This window comes from Pelobates fuscus, chromosome 3 (assembly GCF_036172605.1).
Source record: "Pelobates fuscus isolate aPelFus1 chromosome 3, aPelFus1.pri, whole genome shotgun sequence".
NCBI lineage: Eukaryota > Metazoa > Chordata > Amphibia > Anura > Pelobatidae > Pelobates > Pelobates fuscus.
This window is the reverse complement of record NC_086319.1, coordinates 266,868,855-266,895,339: the sequence shown is the minus strand read 5'-3', so window position 1 is coordinate 266,895,339 and position 26,485 is coordinate 266,868,855. Positions and strand designations below refer to the sequence as shown.

General features: G+C 41.5%; 1 protein-coding gene across 1 annotated transcript; it reads left to right on the top strand.

Annotated features, from left to right (window-relative positions):
• Positions 1-17,621: 17,621 nt before the first annotated feature.
• Positions 17,622-18,539, top strand: LOC134601756 (olfactory receptor-like protein OLF4). The gene has a single exon (XM_063446257.1). It carries the CDS (start codon positions 17,622-17,624, stop codon positions 18,537-18,539), a length of 918 nt encoding a protein of 305 aa, XP_063302327.1.
• Positions 18,540-26,485: the final 7,946 nt, after the last annotated feature.

Sequence of the window (26,485 nt, the reverse complement as noted above, 5' to 3'; positions counted from 1 at the left end):
GGCCTAATTATTTTGGCTTCAAATTTTATATTCACTATCCTGACAATAAACCGTATTGTAAACAATCTTGAAAATGTTAGCATTTACTACATTCAGAAAACATTGCACAATAAAAAAAAAATAAAAACACGATACAAAATATCAAAACAAACTCCCTTTACAGATGGGAATAGTAGATGCATTCCCAAATCACCCAAATCACTTGTTCTAAAAAGGTATAAAATCTCAAATATTTTCACTACACAATATGATACATAGGTGGAAAGAGCACTGGATTGCACAGGTAACCTTTGGTCCTAGTCATTTAGGATATGAGTTTGGGAATACGCTTCTTTTTGGCTGGGGGACTTTGCAGCCATGCACATTTGTTTAATTAAACATGTCTTGAAAGTAAAATTCATCTTAGACACATTTTGGAAAAACATTTGGCAGGATATTATTTTTAAATATGTTCTTTAATGCCAAAATATACTATTGCTTTTCAATAATTTCTACTATGAACCTATGTAGCAGGGACGCCCGAAAGGTAGAGCCCCAGATGTTGTAGAACTACAATCCCCATGATGCTTTGCATGCCTTTAGAATGCATTTACAATGACAACGCATAATGGCAGTTGTAGTTTTAAAATATCTGGAGGTCTACCTTTTGGGCACCCCTGCTATATAGTAAAGGAAGACTAGGATATATTTGTAGGGCTGTGCAGAGAAGATGGAGTAGAATAGATAAATACAATGAAGGAGCCATGTAGAGAGAGGAATTAAACTATATATATATATATATATATATATATATATATATATATATATATATATATGATGCATTATTATGTTGTTTGCTCTTAAGTTATGTTTGTTTTTATATATATATATATATATATATATATATATATATATATATATATATGGATTTCACCATATGTTTACAGACAAGTCATCAAAGGATAGTCCTTGTACAAAATAAAGTAGTGTGTGCTAGTTCCATTGGGGACTGTCTGTCCTACCTGGTTTATTTCAGTAGCAGAGTTTTCAGACCTGCTTGCAAGCTGCACATGTCCTTGGTCTGCAGGGTGTGTTAGGAAAAATCTAAACTTGAGAGTCACAAGTACCTCTGCAAAGGCTGTAGCTGGACCTCCCATAGCAAACCATTGATTTAATGCTTTCCTATGGGGAAGCTTGGATGTGTGTGATGCCCAGCACACATTTATATTACGTCCCCAGTGCTCCTCTACAGTGAGGGAAAAAAGTATTTAACAAAAAATAGAAAGTACAGGGCGCCACAGTCACTATGCTGGTAATACGAACAATGGGGGTTAAAAAGGAATAAAGTGTAAAAAAAATGAAGTGAAAAAGTATTTGATCCCCTGCTGATTTTGAACGTTTGCCCACTGACAAAAAAATGATCAGTCTATAATTTTAATGGTAGGTGTATTTTAACAGTGAGAGACGGAATAACAACAACAAAAAAATGCAGAAAAACGCATGTCAAAAAAGTTATAAATTGATTTGAATGTCAATAAGTGAAATAAGTATTTGACCCCTTCGACTTAGTATTTGGTGGCAAAACCCTTGTTGGCAATCACAGAGGTCAGATGTTTCTTGTAGTTGGCCACCAGGTTTGTACACAACTCAGGAGGGATTTTGTCCCACTCCTCTTTGCAGATCTTTTCCAAGTGTCACGATTACCATGTGACCCAACACGCAGAACTATATTAACAACCATTATCTGGAAATCTATTCATAAACAGGGCTATACATAGGACACGAGGTCACACATTTAGGCTTGAAGAAAGCCTGGTTTTGTCAGAGTCTATACAGATGTTTAAATTGCAATTGGATAAATACTTGCAAAAACATAACATACAGGGATACAATTTCTAATTAGTGGGCTAATAGCTGCTTGATCCAAGGAGACATCTGACTGCTATTTTGGGGTCAAGAAGGAATTTTTTCCTAGTTTGTTGCAAAATTGGAAGCGCTTCAGACTGGGTTTTTTGCCTTCTTTTGGATCAACAGCAAAAACATATGTGAGGAAGGCTGAACTTGATGGACGCAAGTCTCTTTTCAGCTATGTAACTATGTAACTATGTAACTATGTAACAACAACGTATACCGGACCTTACAATGGACGGACTTAACGTTAAAGAGAATGGTCAAAGAGCAAGCCAAGGTCGGGAAATTAGAATGAGACAATACAAATAACTAGCCAAGGGTCAGGATATCAGAAGAAGGGAACATCTAAAACAATAGCTAAAGTCAATAACCAGAAAAATATACCAAGAACACGCTCTCACAATTTTCATTTTGTAAACTAATACAACTTTATTAATTCCCTAATAGATGTTTGTGTTGAAAAATGCATTTCTGCCTGGTGGATTTGCTACTACTTTATGGAACACAGCATGCAGTGCACTGAACTGTTCATGCAAGCTTGCACAGCATACACTGGACTGAACATATACAGAAAAAAATAAAAATTATTTCTTCTAAAAAGAGTTAGAAAAAAGACCTGCCACACTCAGTGCAATGTACACTTGTGTAATAAGCTTCCACACACTGTATTGCAGTTTGCAAAGCACACGTAGTGGCCCTGAAGCCAACTAGAAGAGTAAAAATTTAATAATCTGACTCTTAAAATAAATAAATATAAACACAAAACAGCAAAATATTCTAAATCAGTGAATCAAAGTTGGTTGAGCATTGGTTGAGCATTGGCAATGCACTGTCACAGCATTAACTACCACTTCAGTAGGATCAACTTCTCAAGCTAGTGAGGAAAAATAACCAAGAGAAAACCAGAAACAGCAGTAAAACATTAAAATTCAAAACATTTAAATAATTCAATATTTATATATTTATACATTATATATTTATTAAATATATAAATATAGAATTATCTACTGCTCCTCTTTTTTTTCCTTCTACTGGTTTACTGGTGGTATTTGGGTCCACCCCTCGCACACCTCCTTGGTTAAAATCATCAGAAGTGATCATCGCAGAGGGTGGAGACACAATGTAAGTGCTGCACAAATGTTGGTTCTGAGATGTTATAACATTAATGATAAAATGTTGTAAAACAGCATTTACAAAATAGTCCCAAATTCAATTGATAGCAGTATTCTTTATAGGGAAGGTGCAGTACAGCAGGTATGTAATGATTACACCCATGGGCCTTTAACTATTTCTTCACCTCTATCCCCCCCCCCCCCCAATCCACCCCCCCTCAACAAAAAAAAAAAAACAATCGAGAAAGACCTTTCCAGGTATATGTAGATACAGGATAATATATGTTATTAAATTTATGTCTCAGTATGCAATACATCTATAGGTTAATGTATATATTTATGTATAGCTCTGTATGTCTAGACTCTAGGGGAATAGGTAAAACAAATCATTTTCCATCAATGCCAAAATAGTGTAATATTGTTAATGACAGAGGTGAGGAATAAGATAATAGAAAATACTGTCACAAACAATATTATATATTAGCGCTCATGTATCAGAGTCTGACAATACATTTCTTGTCGATTAATATGTGGTGGGTAATCAGATCAGATTTTTTTTATATATGGAAAGAAGAGGAAGAAGATCTGAAGATCTGAGCAATTTTATTTTTAACATTTTTGAGATTAATGAGAATACATGGGGTCTCAAACTGATCAGTACTTGGAGTCAACAGAAAGTCATATTTCTAGTTTTAAATATTTTTATTGAAGACAGGTATATAAAGACTAAAAATCATTTAAAAACAGTACATTCTACAATTTCACACCGTGGTTGGAGAATGCCCTGAGAGGACAATTCCTAAGGATTAGACACAATTGCATCGATGTCAGCACTTCTGAAACCCAATTTACTAATATAAAACAGGATTTCCTTGAAATGGGTATGAAGAACATAAATTGTTCACCTCTCCTATCAAAAATTCCACTATCAATTGGATTTATGACTAGTTTGTTAATGCTCTTTTACTACTTTTTATTATTAGTGTTGTTTAACATCTCTACACCACCATTTTGCCATACTTGTTTTTTTTATCTCTAGCTTTACTATACTCTCTTGTTGGGGTATCCAAGTTTTAATGTTTGTTGCCTACTGCAACTAGCACTGTATCAACATTTTTTTCCTTTTTCTGTAATGCAAACACTGCCTTTTTTAAAGAAAACGAAAAAAAAAACAAAACATGCAGGGACTGACTGTACTCACCAGAACAATTACATTAAGCTGTAGTTGTTCTGGTGACTATTGTCTCCCTTTAAGTATCTGGAGGAACCCCGGGGTGCGATAAAGTCAAAAGCTTATATGCTGTCTTTTGAGACTTATTAGAAAGTGAGCAACAGTGCGTTAAGTCACATATTTTCTGTCATTGGGTTTCAGTATAGGTTTCCCCTGTGACTGTTTTCAATTGATGGAAGTTCTTTGGAATGCTGGGATTAAAGTAGAGAATATAGGTAAGACACTCTATGTTCCAATGCACCTGATGCCATGCAGGTAGATTAAAGGACCACTCCACAACCCACAACCTCATTGAGAAGCCTCTGATATATATCTACTAAACTGTTGTTTTTTGGGGGGAAGGTTTGAAGTGTGCAGTGATCCTTTAAAAGGAGGTCATGTCCCTAAATATAGAGGTTTTCTATGGGATAGCATTTATATAGCCTTTAAGCTGCTTGTATTGAAAGGACTGCAAAAAGGGTTCTTTTCTCCCTCAGCCAGGGAGATAAGTGGTCTAAAGGGGAATTCCACATGGTGTAATGTTGGTAGTGGATGGTGTATCATGTTAGAGAAGGCCTTGGGATCCAAACCAGGGGGGGGGGGAGTTTTGGTTATATGCCAAGGGGAGCAGTGGGGAAGGGAAGAAAAGAAAAATACCATTATTTTAGGTAGCAGCATGACAGACTTGGATTGTGGCCCTTGCATATGGGAACCCACCTCCCAACATCCTGCTTCACTCCAGTGGGAACCACTTAAAAGCCAAGAGCAGGACCCCCCACCACATCTTCCACAACTTGAAAACATCCTTTTTAGCCCATTTTACCACTCTCAGAAGATGGCAGCCGGTGTAGTATAATTTGAAATCTGGGAGGTTCAGGAGCCCCTCAGTTTTTGTCTATTTAGCTAACAAAACATTTGACAAGGTCTCCTCCCCACAAGATAAACCCCAACAGTGCCGTCTGTATGGAGAAACACAATGCTCTTGACATAACAATGGAAATTGCCTTTAAAATATAAAAAAGGTGTGGAAGGAGATTAATATTACCACCTGAACCTGGCCAAACCAGGAGATGTGTGGATAGGACCACTCTCTAAGATCTTTTTGAAAATAGGCCAAAAGGGACAAACATTTTTTAATGTAATTCTGACAGTTTGGTCATTAGCCACACTCCCATGTACCTGATTTTAGAATTGGGCCAGTGAAAAACAAAGCTCTGGCACAGTGGCAGGACACGCCTGTCCGGCAAATCAATATTTAGTATCATGGATTAATCTTTAAGTGTGAAATACAAAATGCTGCCACGATATTTAGATAAATCTCATGATTAGTCAGAAAAAATAGTAAGTCCTCTAGGAAAAGCTGCCATTTTATGATTTAAGTTTACCTTCTGTATTTCAGTTATTTTGGGATTCTGCCTAATGGACTCAAAAAAAGGTCAAAGGACAAAGAGCAGCAGCGATCGGGGGCAGACCTGGCATCTGCAATCTTGCATTTGAAAGGACTCCATGAGTTCCCAATTCACAATGGCCGGAGCCGATGGGTTCTCGTAGAGGTCTCTAATTCAGCTCAACAAATGGGGTCCCAGACCCATCTGCTCCAATGAATGGAACAGGAAATATCAACGAACCCTAACAAAGGCTGTATCTGCATCAATAGAGATCAAGAAAAGGCCCTGTGACTTGCCTCTCCCCCATGTATCGATGACAGTGCCCTTATTGTATTAGAAACAAAAAAAATAAGTTTAATATCTGCATATATTTTGAAGTGACCATTCTTAACATCCTATTTAATTTAACCACTTAACCCTGAGTAGTGTTAAAAGGTATAATAGGTCCACCTTTAATTTAATTTGTTGCAGATCTATTAACAGTTCTCATTCTTGTTTAGATGTGTAAATATAACTGCAGCCTATGATTATGATTATACTTACCTGAATATTCTGATGTAAAGTCCCCACATTCTCCAGCTAAACGCTCACGCTCAAAAATGATTTTCAATACAGGGGTTAAGCTCCGAGACATTACTGGAGGGTGAAGTGCAGCCCACCTTAGCTGAATATATTTTGATATCCCTTATTGTATTTTCCTGGGCCTCCCGATTAGGCACAAACCCCACTTGATGTAAATGTATCAGGGAGGGAATAAAGGGCTGCAGACGTGTAGTTACAATTTTAGTAAAAAAGCTTCAAATCTCATTTAAGCAGTGAAATTGTTCTTTAGTTCACACACCGCTCAATGTCCTTGCCTTCCTTTGAGATAATTGTAATATGTGCAACCAGCATTTGGGTGGAAATCCAGTGACTGTCCAATATTGCGATAAATGCATTTACAAATTGGGGGTAGAGATCAGATCTAGATGGCGGTGGCCCCTGTTCACCTGTACATATGTCTGAGATGGGCTCCGACTCTGATTCCACGCAACTAGCTCTGAAAGTCATTTCTATCTCGGATAAAAGATTAACTGCTATGCTGCAAGAGCTATGATTTTATATGCAGACTGACTTCAAGATTGCAGTAGCAGATATCCGCAAAGACATACAAGAAATTGGTACTAGCACCATCACCCTGGAAAAAAAAGCGGATGAATTATGTGTTGCAAACAACGCAATAATATATAGGATGCCTAAGATGGAGACTGAACATAGTCATTCAGTGGAAAGGATGGCAGACATGGAAGACTGCTCCCGGCGTAATAACATCCGCGTAAGAGGAGTGTCTGTGTCGGTAAAAACAGAGGAGCTTCCTATATACCTGCTAACTCTCTTTCAAGCTATAGCACCAGGTTTAGGAGTTGCAGAGTTCCTTACAGACAGGGCTCACCGAGTACCAAAACCCAGGAATTTGGCTCCAGAAGTTTGGAGAGATATTATTACAAGACTACATTACTATTGCTCTAAGGAAGCTATTCTCATGGCACAGAGGAAAGCGAAGGGATACCCCCTAGGTGTCTCCCTATATGCCGACTTGTCATCATCAACTATGGCTCAAAGGCGTAAGTTTACTAATATCACCATATGCCTCAGTAATAATAAGATTCCATACAGATGGGCATTTCCTCCGAAGCTGTTGGTGTGGAGAAATGACACCCGTACTAAAATCAATTATGTGAATGACGGCATGGAAGTGTTACGCAATTGGGGACTATTTCCCGAAGGGAAAGAAATGCCATCTTCAGACTTCCCAAAGAAGGTTACTCCGGAGTGGACGAGAGCACAAAAGACACAAGATATCTGGAGCATACCTTACAGGTTATTGGCAGCTTACAGTTCTGGCTTTTATGGGCTGAAAAACATCAAAAAACAACAACATGTTTTTAAAGTGGTAAATGAGGGACAATAGGCTTAGTATAGTGTGCTAAAGGTAGCCCAGGCTTATATGTGAGTATCCTCTATACTTTATTTTGAGTTTATATACTGTAGATAAGTTGTATAGTCTCAAAATAGGCCTGGGCTATTTGACTGTAGTTAAGTTGCATAGTCTTAAAATAGGCCATGTCTTCTAAATTGCTTATATCAAATCCATTGTGCGTAGCCTTTTTCTTAAGTTCTTGGAACCACATCTGAGTATTGTGAATACCGTATATACTCGAGTATAAGCCGACCCGAATATAAGCCGAGGCCCCTAATTTTATCCCAAAAAAATGGGAAAACTTATTGACTCGAGTATAAGACTAGGGTGGGAAATGCAGCAGCTACTGGTAAATTTCTAAATAAAATTAGATCCTAAAAAAAATATATTAATTGAATATTTATTTACAGTGTGTGTATAATGAATGCAGTGTGTGCGTATGTGTGTGTGTATGAGTGCAGCGTGTGTGTATGAGTGCAGCGTGTGTGTATGAGTGCAGTGTGTGTGTGCATGAATGCAGTGTGTGTGTGTGTTTGAATGCAGTGTGTGAATGCAGTGTGTGCCGGGCCGGTGCAAGGATATTTGCCGCCGTAGGCAATAAAATTTTTGCCGCCCCCTCCCCCCCCCATATGTCCTGACTTCCCCTCCTCCTCCTTCAGTGGTCCTTACCTCCCCACCCCCGTGTTCCTTCACCCCCCCCCCAGTGGTCCTGACTCACCCCTCCCCTAGTGGTCCTTACCCTTCCCTCCCCTAGTGGTCCTTACTTCCCCCTCCCCTCCCATAGTGGTCCTTATCCCACCCCCTCCCTCTCATAGTGGTCCTTATCCCCCTTCTCCCTCCCATAGTGTTCCTTATCCCCCCCATCCCTCCCACAGTGGTCCTTATACCCCCCCTCCCTCCCATAGTGGTCCTTATCCCACCCCCTCCCATAGTGGTCCTTATACCCCCCTCCCTCCCATAGTGGTCCTTATACCCCCCTCCCTCCAATAGTGGTCCTTATCCCCCCCCTCCCTCCCATAGTGGTCCTTATCCCCCCCTCCCTCCCATAGTGGTCCTTATACCCCCCTCCCTCCAATAGTGGTCCTTATCCCCCCCCCTCCCTCCCATAGTGGTCCTTATCCCCCCTCCCTCCCATAGTGGTCCTTATACCCCCCTCCCTCCCATAGTGGTCCTTATCCCCCCTCCCTCCCATAGTGGTCCTTATACCCCTCTCCCTCCAATAGTGGTCCTTACCCCCCCCCCTCCCTCCCATAGTGGTCCTTATCCCCCCCCCTCCCTCCCATAGTGGTCCTTATCCCCCCCCTCCCTCCCATAGTGGTCCTTATTCCCCCCTCCCTCCCATAGTGGTCCTTATCCCCCCCTCCCTCCCATAGTGGTCCTTATCCCCCCTCCCTCCCATAGTGGTCCTTATACCCCCCTCCCTCCAATAGTGGTCCTCATCCCCCCCCTCCCTCCCATAGTGGTCCTTATACCCCCCTCCCTCCCATAGTGGTCCCTATCCCCCCCCCTCCCTCCCATAGTGGTCCTTATACCCCCCTCCCTCCCATAGTGGTCCTTATCCCCCCCTCCCTCCCATAGTGGTCCTTATACCCCCCTCCCTCCCATAGTGGTCCTTAACCCACCCCATCCCTCCCATAGTGGTCCTTATACCCCCCCCCTCCCCTCCCATAGTGGTCCTTATACCCCTTTTTTTGTTATTAATTTTTTTTTTTATTATTATTTCTTATTTTACTTTATTATTATTTTTTTCGTCCCCCCTCCCTGCTTGATATATGGCAGGGAGGGGGGCTCTCCTTCCCTGGTGGTCCAGTGGCAGTTCAGTGGGGGGGAGAGGGGGGCTGGCAGAGCTGTAACTTACCTTTCCTGCAGCTCCTGTCAGCTCTCTCCTCCTCTGCGCCGTCCGGTCAGCTCTTCTGTCAGCTTACACTGTAAGTCTCGCGAGAGCCGCGGCTCTCGCGAGATTTACACTGGGAGCTGACCGAGGTGCTGACCGGACGGCGCAGAGGAGGAGAGAGCTGACAGGAGCTGCAGGAAAGGTAAGTTACAGCTCTGCCAGCTCCCCTCTCCCCCGGTCTGTATTATGGCAATGTAAATTGCCATAATACAGACCTTGACTCGAGTATAAGCCGAGTTGGGGTTTTTCAGCCCAAAAAATGGGCTGAAAAACTCGGCTTATACTCGAGTATATACGGTAGTTAACTTATGGGCTGTAGACAAGGTCCATAAAAAAGGAACCATATGGGTTTGCAGAGATCGGTGAGCTTCCAAACTCTCATTTGTGGAATATTAGTATAAATATAAATATTTGCATTATATTTTCTCCTAAATCCATCTCCCCCTCGTGAAGATCGTAGCCTTCAGTGGTATGCCCTCATATTAGTCTGGGAAACCTATGTATGACCAATCTCTCCATAATGCTGGAAAGCTTATTGTATTGTATATATTTAGTTTTGTTTAATTTAATTGTTTTTCTTCCACAACTTGCAGGCATCCTGTTTAGCCCATTTTACATTAATGGATGTTAATATTTATCCTATAACTTGGTCTGACCACTCTTCGATTAGAATTACATTTACAACATTTACTATTTACTGACAAGAGGTCGAGCTTCATGGTGCTTAAAGGAGTCATTATTGGCTTCTGACCATCAGATATGGGAAATTATAACAGGCATAGCGAACTTATTTGAGGATAATCAGTTTACAAATGTCACCATTACTTGGCTTGCCCATAAGGCAGTAATAAGGGGATATCTGATAAGACAAGGCTCCCACCTAAAGCGTAAAAAATATAGACAAAAGAAATAAAATGATTGTTGAGGAGTTTGCTTCTTTTTATGACACTCTCATCTGGACTCAGATCCATTTCCACACAAGGCAACAAGACTTGAAATATCTGACTTCCTAGAAGGGATGGAGTTGCCTCAGTTGTCTTGCAAGCAGGCAGAGGACCTTGATAGGCCCTTTACGATCGTCGAGATCTCCAGGTTTTGTAAGATACTCAGAAACATAAAGTGCCAGGACCAGGCGGTTTTCCCACCTACTATAGTGCCAAATTTGAAGATCTTTTAATACCTCATTTGACCGCACTTTTTAACCACATTCTGGAGTTGAATTACCTACCTCCAGAACTGTTGCAGGCAACTATTTACAAACCTCCACAATATTTGCAAATTATTGCCCGATCTCGTTGTTAAAGGCGGACACAAAATAGTTTGCCAAAGCAATGGCTAACAGAATAAGACCCTTTCTCTCTACTCTTGTATCTCCTGAACAGGCAGGGTTTGTCTCAGCGGCAGCAAGCAGAGGACAACACCTGATGCATACTGAATCTTCTTGAATTAATGACAACTAACAAGCTGCCTGGCCTTGCTCTCACTTTAGATGCAGAGAAGGCCTTTGACCGTCTCCACTGGGGGTATATGATTGCAGTTTTACAAAATTATCACTTTCCTTGCAAATTTTTGAATGTGTTATTGTCTTTATATTCTGCGCCATCAGCTAGGGTGTTGAATGCAGGCTTTATATCCCGCCATTTTTTTCTTACTAATGGCAAGAGGCAGGGTTGCCCCTTGTCACCCTTGATCTTTATCTTAGCACTAGAACCTTTGATTTATTGGATTAAACATGATCGGAACATAGAGGGAGTCCCTACACCAATAGGCAACCCAAATTAGCTGTATTTGCGGATGATATCCTTTTATTTCTCACTCGCCCGCAATTCTCCCTCAAGCCTGTTGTATCGCTCCTTGAAGCATACGGCTAAGTGTCTTTTTACAAAAATAACACGGCTAATACTGAGGTGCTTCCTGTGTATCTTCCCTATCAGCAACTGAATGAATTAAAGGCCCTATTTTGAATGGATTTTTAAATGGAGGAAAGACACCATAGCTTTCTTAGGGACACATTTGTCAATTTCAAAACATATTATTTTGAAGTAAAATCACTGAAAATTACAGACTAAAATAACCCAAACACTGGAGGACTGGTGTGGGTCCAGTGACTAGGCTGCATTAATGCATTGAAAATGCTTGTTTTGCCACAGATATTTTCCTATTTTGACCCTCACGAATGAAATCCCTAAAGTGCTCATTAAATTTCAGATGACGCTAAATGCACATATATGGTAATACAAACCTCCAAGTGTTTCTCTGACAAGTACTTGTATTGCTATGAAGGTGGTGTGGGTGTTCCCAAATATTGCAAAGTATAACGTGGCCTCTATCCTGGCTCAGATGGCCAGGGTAGGTGCTACACCCGTTCCCCTCCATTGCTACGTATTAGAACACGCAATAAGTGCCCCACATTCAATAACACACCTACTCTGGGTCCCAACACAACATTACTTACGTAACGTTAAATTGTTGGACACAACAAAAATGTCATTATTACTATGACACAAATGGGTTCCAAAAATTGTATCGTTACCGCTACGCATGTATGCCACTTTGCAGAGTTTGCAATACCACACATGTGACCTGTCTCCAGGGAATTGGAGTCAGAGGGGTATTAAAAGAGTAATACAGATACTGGGGAAAGGAGGGATTCATCAATTTTCAGACCTGCAGTCTACTTATGCATTGCCAAGCAAAGAATTGTTTACATACCTTCCTATAAAACACATTTTAGAGAAGGATAAACTAATAAGAGTGGAGTTAAATAAGCTTCAGGATATTGATAAATTATGTCTTGGAGTTGGAGTCTTAACGAAGCCCATGTCCTTATGTTACAAAAAGTTATTGACAGTTAGCTGACCTCTTCAACTGGGTTATATAGAAAAGTGGGAAAAAGAACTTGACTGTAAGTTAGAACCAAGCAGATGGTATGCAGCAATGGCGGGGGTGCAAAGGTCCACCCATTGTTTAGACCAGTGGTTTCCAAACCTGTCCACAAGGAACCCCTTCCAGTCCAGGATTTGGGGATAACCCGGTTGTGTCTAAGGTGTTTTTTAAAAAAAGAAAAAAAAATCACCTTAGACACAACTGGGTAATTCCTAAATCCTGGACTGGTGCCTTGAGGACTGGTTTGGGAACCACTGGTTTAGACCATATTGAGGCAGCCTATAAGTTGTGGATGAGGTGGTACCTTATGTCTCATCTCCTAGCCCATATTTAACCTGGAGTTCCCCCCACTTGCTGGCGATGTGGCTCGGAGATAGGAACTTTAATTCAAATTTTTTGGCAATGTCCAGTTTTAACAAACTTTTGGCAGCAGGTACAGGTGCTTATCGTATGCGCTACGACTTTGTCTCTTCCTTGGGTGTGACTTGGGTCATATTAATTCAATTCTTTATTGGGTCATCTTCTCAGTCCTCCAAATGGGACTTTCCTCAGGATCAATCTGATCCTGAGGAAAGACCCATATAGAGGACTGAAACGTCGATCCTTACTTTTAATATGACTTTTAATATGACCCAATAAAGAATTTAACTTTTAACTCCGTGAGTGCTGCTACCTCTTTGGACTTTTGGATAACCAAGCCCTGGCTGAGCACCCGGTATCTATGCATATATAAATAAATAAAAATAATATAAAATATTCATATGTCTATATACATAATTACATAAATAATTTCATAAATATACACAAGACTTCAAATATATAAATATGTATATATATATATATATATATATATATATATATAAATATATATATATATATATATATATATATATATATATATATTTAACTTATACATGCATATTTATGTAATATTTTTACATAATTAAGTAATTTTATTGATTGCAATTTAGGGGACCTGCCTGACAACCCTGACTGAAAGTCCAGAGAATTTAATTTGCTAGCACTATATTTAACCCTGTAACTTTCCAAGACACCCTAAAACCTGTACATGGGGATTACTGGTTTACTTAGTAGACTTCGCTGAACACAAATGTTAGTGTTTCAAAACAGTAAAGCATATCACAGCGATGATATTGTCAGTGACGTTTTTTGCATTTTTCACACACAAACAATCAGCACTTTCACTGATGATATCATTTTTGTAATACGTTTTACTGTTTGAAACACTAATATTTGTGTTCAGCAAAGTCTCCGGAGTATAACAGTGCCCCCCATGCACAGGTTTTATAGTGTTTTTGAAAGTTACAGGGTCAAATATAAGGCTGTTTTTACATTGAAATTTGTCAGCTTGGTTATGTTGCCTTTGAGAGCATATGGTAGCCCAGGAATGAGAATTACCCCTATGATGGATACCATTTACCAAGGAAGACAACCCAAGGTATTGCAAATGGGGTATGTTCAGTCTTTTTTAGTAGCCACTTAGTCACAAACACTGGCCAAAGTTAGCGTTCATAATAGTTTTTTGCATTTTTAACACACAAACAAATATACATGCTAACTTTGGCCAGTGTTAGTGACTAAGTGCCTACTAAAAAAGACTGGGCATACCCTATATTGAATACCCTGGGTTGTCTACTTTTCAAAAATATATTTTTTGATGGGGTAAATTACATTGGCCGGATTCAAAAGTGTCCTAAATAGGAGATGGGTGCATGATGACATCATAGATCTTTTGCATCCAAGATCCTTGAAAGAATTGTGTATGCGAGATTGACAGACTTCCTCAAGTCCAACTCTGTGCTAGACCCACTTCAGTCTGGTTTCCGCGCTAAGCACTCTGTGGAAACGGCACTGACCAAAGTATCAATGATCTACTTGCTGCAAAATCTTATGGTCACTACTCTACTCTATCCTAATTCTCCTTGACCTGTCTGCGGCTTTTGACACTGTTGATCATCAACAGCTTCTTCTCATCCTCAGCAATATCGGTCAACAAGATATTGCCCTCTCCTGGTGCTCCTCCTACCTCTCCCAGCGCTCTTTTAGTGTTTCTTTCTCTGGATCTGCTCTCTGTGGTCTTCTCCCCAGCTCCTCTCTGTTGGTGTCCCCCAATGTTCAGTCCTTGGTCCCCTACTGTTCTCCATCTATACTTCCTCCCTTGGTAAACTCATTAGCTCCTCTGGCTTCCAATATCATTTCTATGTAGATGACATGCAAATCTACCTGTCCTCTCTTGATCTCTCCCCGTCCCTCTTGACTAGTGTCTCTGACTGCCTCTCTGCTGTTTCTAACTGGATGGCTTCCCACTTCCTTAAACTAAACTTGACCAAAACTGAAATTCTGGTCTTTCCTTCCTCAAGTGTTGTTACTCCTGTGTCTGTCTCCCTCCAAGTCAATGGTGCTACCATCAGCTCCACTATGCAGGCTCTCTGCCTCTTTGACTCCGACCTCTCCTTCAAGCCTCATGTTCAATCTATCACCAAATCCTGTCATTTCCATCTCAAAAACATTGCGCGCATCCGCCCCTACTTAATGCCACATGCGACTACGTTGTTGGTCCATTCCACTGTCCTTTCTCACCTTGACTACTGTAATCCGCTTCTCAGTGGTCTTACGTGCTCCCAACTTGCACCATTACAGTCCATAATGAATGCGGCAGCGAGGCTCATCTTCCTGTCCGCCCGCACCTCCCATGCCTCACCCTTCTGTCAGTCCCTACATTGGCTTCCTATAAAATATAGAGCTCAATTTAAAATTCTGGTTCTTGCTTTCAAATCTCTACATAATGCTGCTCCCACCTATCTATCCTCCCTTATACACAAGTATGTCCTGTCTAGGCCCTTACGATCTGCTGAAGACTTACGTCTATCTTCTGTCCATACTCCCACCTCTGGAACTCGCTTCCCTCCTCCGTTAGATGCTCACCCAGTCTCCACTCCTTCAAAAAATCGTTAAAAACCCACTTCTTCATAAAAGCGTATCAATGAAACTTTTAATAGCTCCCAACTGATTCCTCTTCTGCAACTGTCACTAGTCTAATACTATCCTTACCTTTTTGTGTCATTTAACCCCACTCCCTCTAGCATGTAAGCTCATTGAGCAGGGCCCTCAACCCCTCTGTTCCCGTGTGTCCAACTTGTCTGGTTACAACTACATGTCTGTTCGTCCACCCATTGTAAAGCGCTGCAGAATTTGACGGCGCTCTATAAATATCATAATAATAATAATAATAATGACCAGCTGTGAAAATTTCAATTTGGAATTTTAGCCCCCAGAGACCCCAAAACACACCTATATATGAGTGGTATCACTGTACTCAGGAGATGTTGCTGAAAACATATTGGGGTTTTATATGGCAGTAACCCTTAAAGTTCTCAGAACATGTATTCTTAAACTGTTATGTGTGTCAAACAAAATCACTAATTACTTTAATTTTTTTTAAATTTGGCATAGATTGGTGGTAAAATGATTGCATGAAAAGAGTCAAACTACTCCAAGTTTAATACCTTAGGTTTTCTTCTTTTAAAAAATACATACATGAAGGATTATTCAGGGATTCCTGACAGATATCACTTGCGTTAATTAAAAAAAAAAAAAGAAATGGTTTGGAAATAGCAAAGTGCTACTTGTACTTATAACCCTATAACAGGGGTAGGCAACCTACGGCACTAGTGCCATACACGGCACTCGAGGTGTCTTTGCACGGCACTCAAGGCTGCTAGAGCCAAACAGGCTCTGGCCTATCAGGAGTCCCAGTGAAACTTCAGATATCTGGTAATACGAAAATGTGGTGAAGGACAATCCACAATTTATACATTGCGGCACGCAGAGGAAGTGATCTCAGATCACTTCATTCCATCACTTGTGAATAGGAATCCACACTGTAGTAGAGCAGCCCGCAGCTGTTGTTGCAGCTCCTGTCCTTGACCTGGCCAGCCTGGTCCCCACTGGAACCCAGGGAAGCCACCCACACTGCTAGATATACACAGAAATGCAGAATAATACAAATAATACGAACAGCCCAAACACAACACACAATCCGCACAAACTCAACACCACTGACAATCCACATACATGCACACAACCCCACATGCAGCCTCTCCCATGCAATACCCCAAACAGCCCATACACACATACATACACTACCAAACACACAATGTGACATATCCATCCACACACACAATTCAACAAATAGCACCCATACACAGCCTATTTTACACGATACCACAAACTACTCATGAACATATACAATATAACAGCTCATATACGCACAAAATCCAAAGCAACTGCAGTATAAGTAACACAAGCAGAATACAGCAACATCCACACCTCAATTTGAAAAAATAGGACCGGCACACTACGGGACATCAAAATCTTATTTCGGCACAGTGCTGCTAAAAGGTTGCCTACCCCTGCCCTATAACATTCCAAAAAAGCTAAGAACATTTTAACATTGGGTATTTCTAAACTCAGGACAAAATTTAGAAACTACTTAGCATGGTTGTTTTTTGACGGTTGTAGATGCGTAACAGATTTTGGGGGTCAAAGTTAGCAAAAGTTTTTTTAAATTGTTTCATCATATTTTATAATTTTTTATAGTAAATTATATGATATGATGAAACTAATGGCATCTTTATAAAGACCATGTAATGGTGAGAATAACGGTATATAATATGTGTGGGAACAGTAAATGAGTACGAGAAAAATTACAGCTAAACACAAACACCGTAGAAATGTAGAAACAGCCCTGGTCCCAAACGGTAAGAAAATTGAAAAGTGGTCTGGTAGCTAAGGGGTTAAAGTATAGGTGATGAAGAATGTTTTTCCAGTTTGGCTATTCTGACCATAAATGTTAAAATTAACTTTAACTTCTCACTTTAGTGAATAACCATGTTGGATAATAAGCTGCCAATTTGAAATAAATATTTTCATGGTTATTCATGCTTAATTCAAAGTGAATTCTAAGAGCATTTCAAAATGTAAGTTTATTCTGGCCTCAAAATTGAATTCCTGGCAATTTAGTAAATAGCCCTGTGAGCGATTGGATTTTCACAATAAAAATATTCAACTATAATTCCACAGTTATCCAAAATATATTTTGACTAATGACATTCATCAATTACAGGTAAATGGTATTGTAAGTAGAAGCAAGTAGACAGTTGGACACAATGTATTTATGATTTCTAAATAATTATAAAATGAGAATATTTTTTTAAAGAATATACTGTATAATGTTTAATTGCAGAATGACGGCAAGCACATGGACAACCAAACAGCAAACCCTGAAGAATTTTATATTTTAGCATTTTCATATCATGGAGAAATACAGCCATATCTTTTTGTTTTGTTCTTAGCGATTTACTTGTGTGGACTAATTGGGAACTTAGCTATAATTACAGTGATCTCTTTAATTCCCAATCTACACACTCCCATGTACTTCTTTCTATGTAACTTGTCCTTGGTAGACCTTTTCTATACCACTACCATTCTCCCTAAATTGATGCACATTTTAATTACTGGAGATAATAAAATATCTTTCCTGCACTGCTTCACCCAAATGTACTTTTATACGTTTATGGCTAGCACAGAAATCATGTTGTTGTCTCTCATGGCATACGATCGATATGTGGCCATATGCTACCCATTACACTATCAACTGATCATGAATTGGAAAAAATGTATTAGACTTGCAATAGGCAACTGGATACTTGAATGTTGCAACTCTTCGTTTTTCGCTGTTTTTGCTTCAACATTTTCTTTTTGTCAAACTAAAGAAATCCATCATTTCTGCTGTGACACTAAAGCTCTGGGTAAAATTGCCTGCTCTAACAAAAGTTTTCAAATAATGATCTTTATAGAAACTTTGCTATTTGGACCTTTCCCATTGTTGCTTAGTTTATCATCTTATATTAAAATAGTCAGTAGTATTTTACAAATTAAGTCCATTCAGAGTAGACGAAAAGCCTTTTCCACCTGTGGATCCCACCTCACTGTTCTTCTCATGTTCTATATGAGTGTCTTATGCACATACATGCGACCAACCTTGGAGCACTCAGAGACTCTGGATCAGATATTCTCAGTACTGTATACTGCTGTGACTCCAATGTTAAATCCTATTATATACAGTTTTAGAAATAAAGAAGTGAAGGAGGCTCTGAAGAAAGTTGTGAGATTATAAAATTAATATTAAAAAATGTAGAACATTTTTATAGCAATATTTTGTATGTTAATTTTAGAAGATCTTGCCTTTTTGCATGCAGACTGGACACGGTAGGTGGTGGAGCTTGGGCAACATCCTTTCTGAAATCCCAAAAGTCCAAGGACAAGGAACACATGAAGGAACTCCTATATGCTATATCTTATACCCATTTCCTGCCTTATATATGTTGTGTTTAGGTTTAAACACTTTAATTGGATTAAACACTTTAATTGGGAACTTGCCTATAATTACAGTGATCTCTTTAATTTACAATCTACACAGTCCCATGCCCTATATCTTAAAGTCAGCTCTTTAAGAGACTTACCGTAGACTTCTTTGCATTTCATGGATTGATCTTTCTACTTGTGACGAACCCATCTGCCTAGACTTATATTGCTGGTTCGTCTGTTTGCCTGGATTTCATGGTTTTCCTGTCCGTATGCCCTTGTTCGTCTGTTTTACCTAGTACCGATTGAAACTACCGAACAAACGGCCACCCAGGAGAGGAGTGTGCTGCTTGTTAACACCTTGACCACAATTAGAACATTGCGGTTAACCGCAGACACCTCTCCATTCCATTCGTACGGGTGGTCGTCGTTCGTATGCCGACCACGAGGCGGCGCCCATTTTGGACATGAGGAGAATCAGCGGTGTTCGGTGCAAAACCTATGGAACTAAAAACGGATACTTTATCTGCCGAACACCGCTGGAGGCTGCCGCCCACCTTCTATTTCGTTGAGGCGTACAAACACCGGTCAGTTCGGGAGTTTCTATCATTTGTATGGACTTTACCCAGGTAGCCGTCCCATGGAGTCATTCGTATACCGAAGGACTTGTGAGAGACTTTGACTCCATGGCGATTTAACTATGTACATCGGATCTGAGCGCTATTCGGTAGGAATATGCCCTCAGATCCAGGCTATCTGGGGATACGTTACACGAACCATATGCAATCGGTATTTCTGACTTTATGTATTTTATTTTAATTTTCTTATTATGTTTTAAAATGGCGATGGTCTCTATCCTTGGAGATAATTAGGTTTCTTCCTAATTATCTCCGGGATAGAGAAGAAGGATTTATGGGTAAAATGGGAAGGGCTTGTATTGAAGCCACTGCGATTGGCTACTGTCCAATATATTTTACAGTCTTCCACAAGGTCCCCTAGGGGAGTGTCCACCTTGTGGAGACCCGCATAAATACCGGGCAGGTAGCCCCCATTAGACACATTCCTTTTTGACCTTCAAGACGGAGCTTTGTCTCGTTTGTGGAGGGATTTACTATTGGGACAGCGTTTTCGTTTATTTCTAGCTGTGGAAGGATTTCGGATGGATTGCTGATCGGGAGTTGCCGCATTCATATGCTCCGTTCGGGAGTTTTACGATCGGTTGGACTAAAACTGCATTTCTGGAGAAAGGGGATTATCTACTAAACGGCGGCTCCGTTCCCCTGGCGGTGAGTGTCGTAACACTACTTATGTTATGACACATGCAGGTAATGCAGAGCATGTAATATTATATGTAATTCCATTCTATATATTCTTACTATTGATGTCGCGAACATAAAATTTTCCGTTCGCAAACGCGAACTTCCGCAAATGTTCGCGAACAGGCGAACCGGGCGAACCGCCATAGACTTCAATAGGCAGGCGAATTTTAAAACCCACAGGGACTCTTTCTGGCATCAATAGTGATGGAAAAGTTGTTTCAAGGGGACTAACACCTGGACTGTGGCGTGCCGGAGGGGGATCCATGGCAAAACTCCCATGGAAAATTACATAGTTGATGCAGAGTCTGGTTTTAATCCATAAAGGGCATAAATCACCTAACATTCCTAAATTGTTTGGAATAACGTGCTTTAAAACATCAGGTATGATGTTGTATCGATCAGGTAGTGTAAGGGTTACGCCCGCTTCGCAGTGACAGACCGAACTTCTGTTTAACGCACCGCAGACAACCGCAAACAGTCCGTTTGCACAACTGCAAACTCCCCATTTGCACAAGGTTGGATACCAAGCTAGCCATGTCCCGTTCCTTGTCCTCACTGATGTCATTGAAGGTCTCTTCCTCCACCCAGCCACGTACAACACCAAGGGTCCCCAAAAGGTGACAACAAGCCCCCTGTATTTTTTTTAAAGTGTACACTACTGTTACACCAGATATGAGTTGCACTGGTGTGACACAGTGCCCTGGCAGGCCCTGAAACGCACACGTGTGAAGGAAACTCACTGCTATTATTTCACAGTCAAATTTCTAGTTTTTTTTAATGTACACTACTGTTACACCAGGGATTGGCCCATGTCATGCCTATGCCCCCAAAACGTTCGTGTGTGGGGGTGCTGGAATGACGTGGGCCAATGGGAGCCTGAATCAACTTTTGGCTCCCACTGCCCCTTTAAGAGCGAGCTCGTGACTCAAGTCGTGCTCCTAGTGCCAGGCGGGCCACGTGACCGATCACTGCGGTCAGTGCACGCGGCTAAGTCAGAAGAGGAGATCAAGCCGCATGCGGCTCGTGTGGAGGCAGGAGTGATCCAGCCACGCGCGGCTCAAGCTTAGGTGCCAGGTCGGTCCCAGGATAAGGTAAATACAGCCACAACCACTTATCCCAATCACACACCTTTCCTAACGTCCTATCCCATTAAAAGCATATTACCGCGTATTTAATAAAACAGATAGACCCCCTTCTTCATCCAGGTTACCGATCGATGGTTCGATATTCTGAGCCCTCTCTGATTTAATGTACACGACTATTCAATATTCCCACAAATTTTATATAGCATTTTATGTTTGTTTGAGACCACCTTATCGCTAAAAATCATGATCACTATATACTTTCTCTACAAACCTCTAAAACGAACCAAACTACTCATTTATCCGCTATACCACTTTATCCCACCAGAACTAGTGCCCAGTTAAAATACTTGACTCTTACTTACCCACACTCAGTCATGCCACACACATTTCACCACTACTCTCACTGAATCCCTCTGACTACGGCTAAATTAATCTTCTACATCAGAACACTACTCCTAAGATTGGGTTGTATCCATGTCTCGGGTCTTTCATTTAGAATAGGGGCAGCTTCGGTCTCCTTAAACACTGACACTCCAGTGCATATTATTAAAGGATTGGGCAGATGGAAATCCTCAGTCTACAACCGATATATTCCTCATCCCGAGAAAGAAATGAGGAAAGCTTTTAAAAGTTTGGCTTTGTAAATTTGATGCAATAAGTGTGTTTTTCTTTAATACCTTTTTACCCTCTTTGCATGAACCCGATTTACATATATTACTAATATGTTTCTGAACATATATATTATATTATTCACTCACTCACTCACTCTCTGGGCTGGCCTAAGACATCATGCTGCCTAGGTCCAACGATAACTGACTATGGGGGATAATGTATAATAAACACAGGTTACTGGCTATGGGGGGGGGGGGGGGCTAATGTATAATAAACACAGGTTACTGGTTGTGAGGGGATAATGTATAATAAACACAGGTTACTGGCTATAGGGGAGATAATGTATAATAAGCACAGGTTACTGGCTATGGGGGGATAATGTATAATAAACACAGGTTACTGGCTATGGGAGGATAATGTATAATAAACACAGGTTACTGGCTATGGGGGGATAATGGATAATAAACACAGGTTACTGGCTATGAGAGGGATAATGTATAATAAACACAGGTTACTGGCTATGGGAGGATAATGTATAATAAACACAGGTTACTGGCTATGGGGGGATAATGTATAATAAACACAGGTTACTGGCTATGGGAGGGATAATGTATAATAAACACAGGTTACTGGCTATGGGAGGGATAATGTATAATAAACACAGGTTACTGGCTATGGGGGGGATAATGTATAATAAACACAGGTTACTGGCTATGGGGATAATGTATAATAAACACAGGTTACTGGCTATGGAGGGATAATGCATAATAAACACAGGTTACTGGCTATGGGGAGGATAATGTATAATAAACACAGGTTACTGGCTATGGGGGGATAATGTATAATAAACACAGGTTACTGGTTGTGAGGGGGGATAATGTATAATAAACACAGGTTACTGGCTATGGGGGAGATAATGAATAATAACACAGGTTACTGGCTATGGGAGGATAATATATGATAAACACAGGTTACTGGCTATGGGAGGATAATGTATAACTAGAAAAGGTACAATTTCTGGGGAAATTGTGTGAAGTGTTCTTGCCTCCACCATTAGTCTACAACTGGAGTGGGCGGAGTAACTGTTATCATTTATATAGCACATTTAATTGCAATGTTGTTGCACAGTTACATTAAACCATACAGTTATAAAAACATTAGCAGGTGTAAAAGGCTTTGTCTATGACATCACTTGCTGCTGCAGCCTTGCACAGGTCAGAGTATTTTTGCGGTTGCCATCTTCAAACGGTCGTATCTTCAACACTATAAATCCTACAGTGAAGAGCTTTATACTGTGAGAATCACAAGACCCAGGCCTACATTTTGATGTATAGTATGTCTCTGAGATATTAACAATGAAGGCACAGTCGCAGTTTAGAAAGTGCCCTTCAAATGTGAGCTTTGCAGAGTGGAGTTTCAATGAATGTCAATGGACTGCGTGAGTTGCAAACAAATGGTCATATTGTGAAAACTATAAGGACTATGGCTTAGCTGTGGACATTTTTAGTGGCAGCAGGGATAGCTGAACGTTTTGATATAAGATTTGTGTAGGTGGGCCTGAAAATGAGGGAGTGGTGGCAGTTTAGAAATCATGTCCTGATTTTTCAGCTTTTGCCAGCTCCCACTCTAGCTTTGCCATTCATTCCTACGGGACAAATTGCGCCACAAGAACGACGATATTCCGTGAACCATTTGGCGAAACGTTCCACAAAGTAATAGCAATCCGATCGGGAACAATCTGCACGTTTTGGTAAATTTTCGTCTATGTAGTGTAAAAACTGTGGGAGGAGTTAGGGTGGCAAATTTGGCTATAATAATAATAATAATATATATGTGAGATAACAGTAAGTGGTCTTGCTATGCAAGAACACTTAACTAGAAAAGCTACAATTTCTGGGGAAATTGTGAAGTGTTCTTGCCTTCACCAGTAGTCTACAACTGGAGTGGGCGGAGTAACTGTTATCCGGGCCGGACTTAGGCATTTGGGCGCCCTGTGCAAAAAATCTTCACAGCGCCCCCCCCCCTCTCCCACTCCTTACCCCTTCCCACACACCCTGTCACACACACACACACACACAGGCAGGCAGGCAGCCATACACACACACAAACAGACACAAACACACTCAGGCAGTAATACACAGACAGCCACACACAAATACACACACAGAAATAGAATGTGACGGCAGATAAGAACCATTCGGCCCATCTAGTCTGCCCAGACAGTCACACATAGGCAGTCACACACAAACACACACACACACACACAGGCAGACAGCCACACACACAGCCACACACAAACACACAGGCAGACAGCCAAACACACACACACAGTCACACACACACAGACAAACAGTCAAACACACACAGACAAACAGTCAAACACACACTGTCAGACAGCCACACACAGTCACACACAGACAGTCACACACACACACACACGCAAACAGTCACACACATACACGCGCAGACAGTCACACACACACACACGCGCGCAGACAGTCACACACACACGCGCAGACAGTCTCACACACACAAACACAGGCAGACAGCCACACACACACACAGTCAGACACACACACTCACTAACAGACAAACACACTCACAGACACACACTAACTAACAGACACAGACACACACTAACATACACAGACACACACTAACATACACAGACACACACACTAACAAATACACACACACACACACACTCACCCACATTAACAAATTTTTAAAATTTATTTAGACACCCCCCCCCCCCCCCCACTCCTTACCTTTGGGAATGCTGGGGGGGGGGGTCTCTTCCTCCCTGGTGGTCCAGTGGCTGCTGGGCTGGGCGGGCGGCGCTGGCGGCGCTGGCGGCGCTGGCGGCGCTGGCGGGCGGCTGGCAAGGGAGCACTTCCTCTGAGCTGTTTGCTCAGCTCCCTCGCGCGCCGCAGAGTGAGGCTGGGAGCCGGAATATGACGTCATATTCCGGCTCCGCCTCCCAGCCTCACTCTGCGGCCGGCGAGGGAGCTGAGCAAACAGCTCAGAGGAAGTGCTCCCTCGCCAGCCGCCCGCCAGCCGCCCGCCAGCGCCGCCCGACCGCCCAGCAGCCCGGCATGTCTGTTAGCCGCAAGGCTAACAAGACATTTGCCTTGGGCATTTGGGGGCGGCTTTTTTTGCCACCCCCTGGAAAATGCCGCCCAAGGCAAATGCCTTGTTAGCATTGCGGCTAACAAACATGCCGTGTGAGCTATGCGGCCGCAGGGCGCCCCCTGCACCATGGCGCCCTGTGCGGCCGCACAGCTCGCACACCCCTAAGGCCGACCCTGACTGTTATTATTTATTTATATAGCACATTTAATTGCAATGTTGTTGCCCAAAGTTCTTCACAGTTACATTAAAACATACAGTTATAAAAACATTAGCAGGTGTAAAAGGCTTTGTCTATGACATCACTTGCTGCTCCAGCCTGGCACAAGTCAGAGTACTTTGGCAGTTGCCATCTTCAAATTGTCATATTTTAAACACTATAAATCCTACAGTGAAGAGCTTCACATTGTGAGAATCACAAGACCCAGACCTACATTTTGATGTATAGTATGTCTCTAAAATATTAACAATGAAGGCACAGTCGCAGTTTAGAAAGTGCCCTTCAAATGTGAGCTTTGCAGAGTGGAGTTTCAATGAATGTCAATGGACTGCGTGAGTTGCAAACAAATGGTCATATTGTGAAAACTATAAGGACTATGGCTTAGCTGTGGACATTTTTAGTGGCAGCAGGGATAGCTGAACGTTTTGATATAAGATTTGTGTAGGTGGGCCTGAAAATGAGGGAGTGGTGGCAGTTTAGAAATCATGTCCTGATTTTTCAGCTTTTGCCAGCTCCCACTCTAGCTTTGCCCTTCATTCCTACGGGACAAATTGCGCCACAAGAACGACGATATTCCGTGAACCATTTGGTGAAACGTTCCACAAAGTAATAGCAATCCGATCGGGAACAATCTGCACGTTTTGGTAAATTTTCGTCTATGTAGTGTAAAAACTGTGGGAGGAGTTAGGGTGGCAAATTTGGCTATAATAATAATAATAATATATATGTGAGATAACAGTAAGTGGTCTTGCTATGCAAGAACACTTAACTAGAAAAGCTACAATTTCTGGGGAAATTGTGAAGTGTTCTTGCCTCCACCAGTAGTCTACAACTGGAGTGGGCGGAGTAACTGTTATCAGGGCCGGCCTTAGGCATTTGGGCGCCCTGTGCAAAAAATCTTCACAGCGCCCCCCCCCCCCTCTCCCACTCCTTACCCCTTCCCACACACCCTGTCACACACACAGGCAGGCAGGCAGCCATACACACACACACACAGACACAAACACACTCAGGCAGTCATACACAGACAGCCACACACAAATACACACACAGACATATAATGTGACGGCAGATAAGAACCATTCGGCCCATCTAGTCTGCCCAGACAGTCACACATAGGCAGTCACACACAAACACACACACACACAGGCAGACAACCACACACACAGCCACACACAAACACACAGGCAGACAGCCAAACACACACACACAGTCGCACACACACAGACAAACAGTCAAACACACACAGACAAACAGTCAAACACACACTGTCAGACAGCCACACACAGTCACACACAGACAGTCACACACACACACACACACACACACACACACACGCAAACAGTCACACACATACACGCGCAGACAGTCACACACACACACGCGCTGACAG

Bases quoted from the DNA above. Each gene is read 5' to 3' on its own strand.
- LOC134601756 (XM_063446257.1), top strand. From the start codon at position 17,622: ATGGACAACCAAACAGCAAACCCTGAAGAATTTTATATTTTAGCATTT.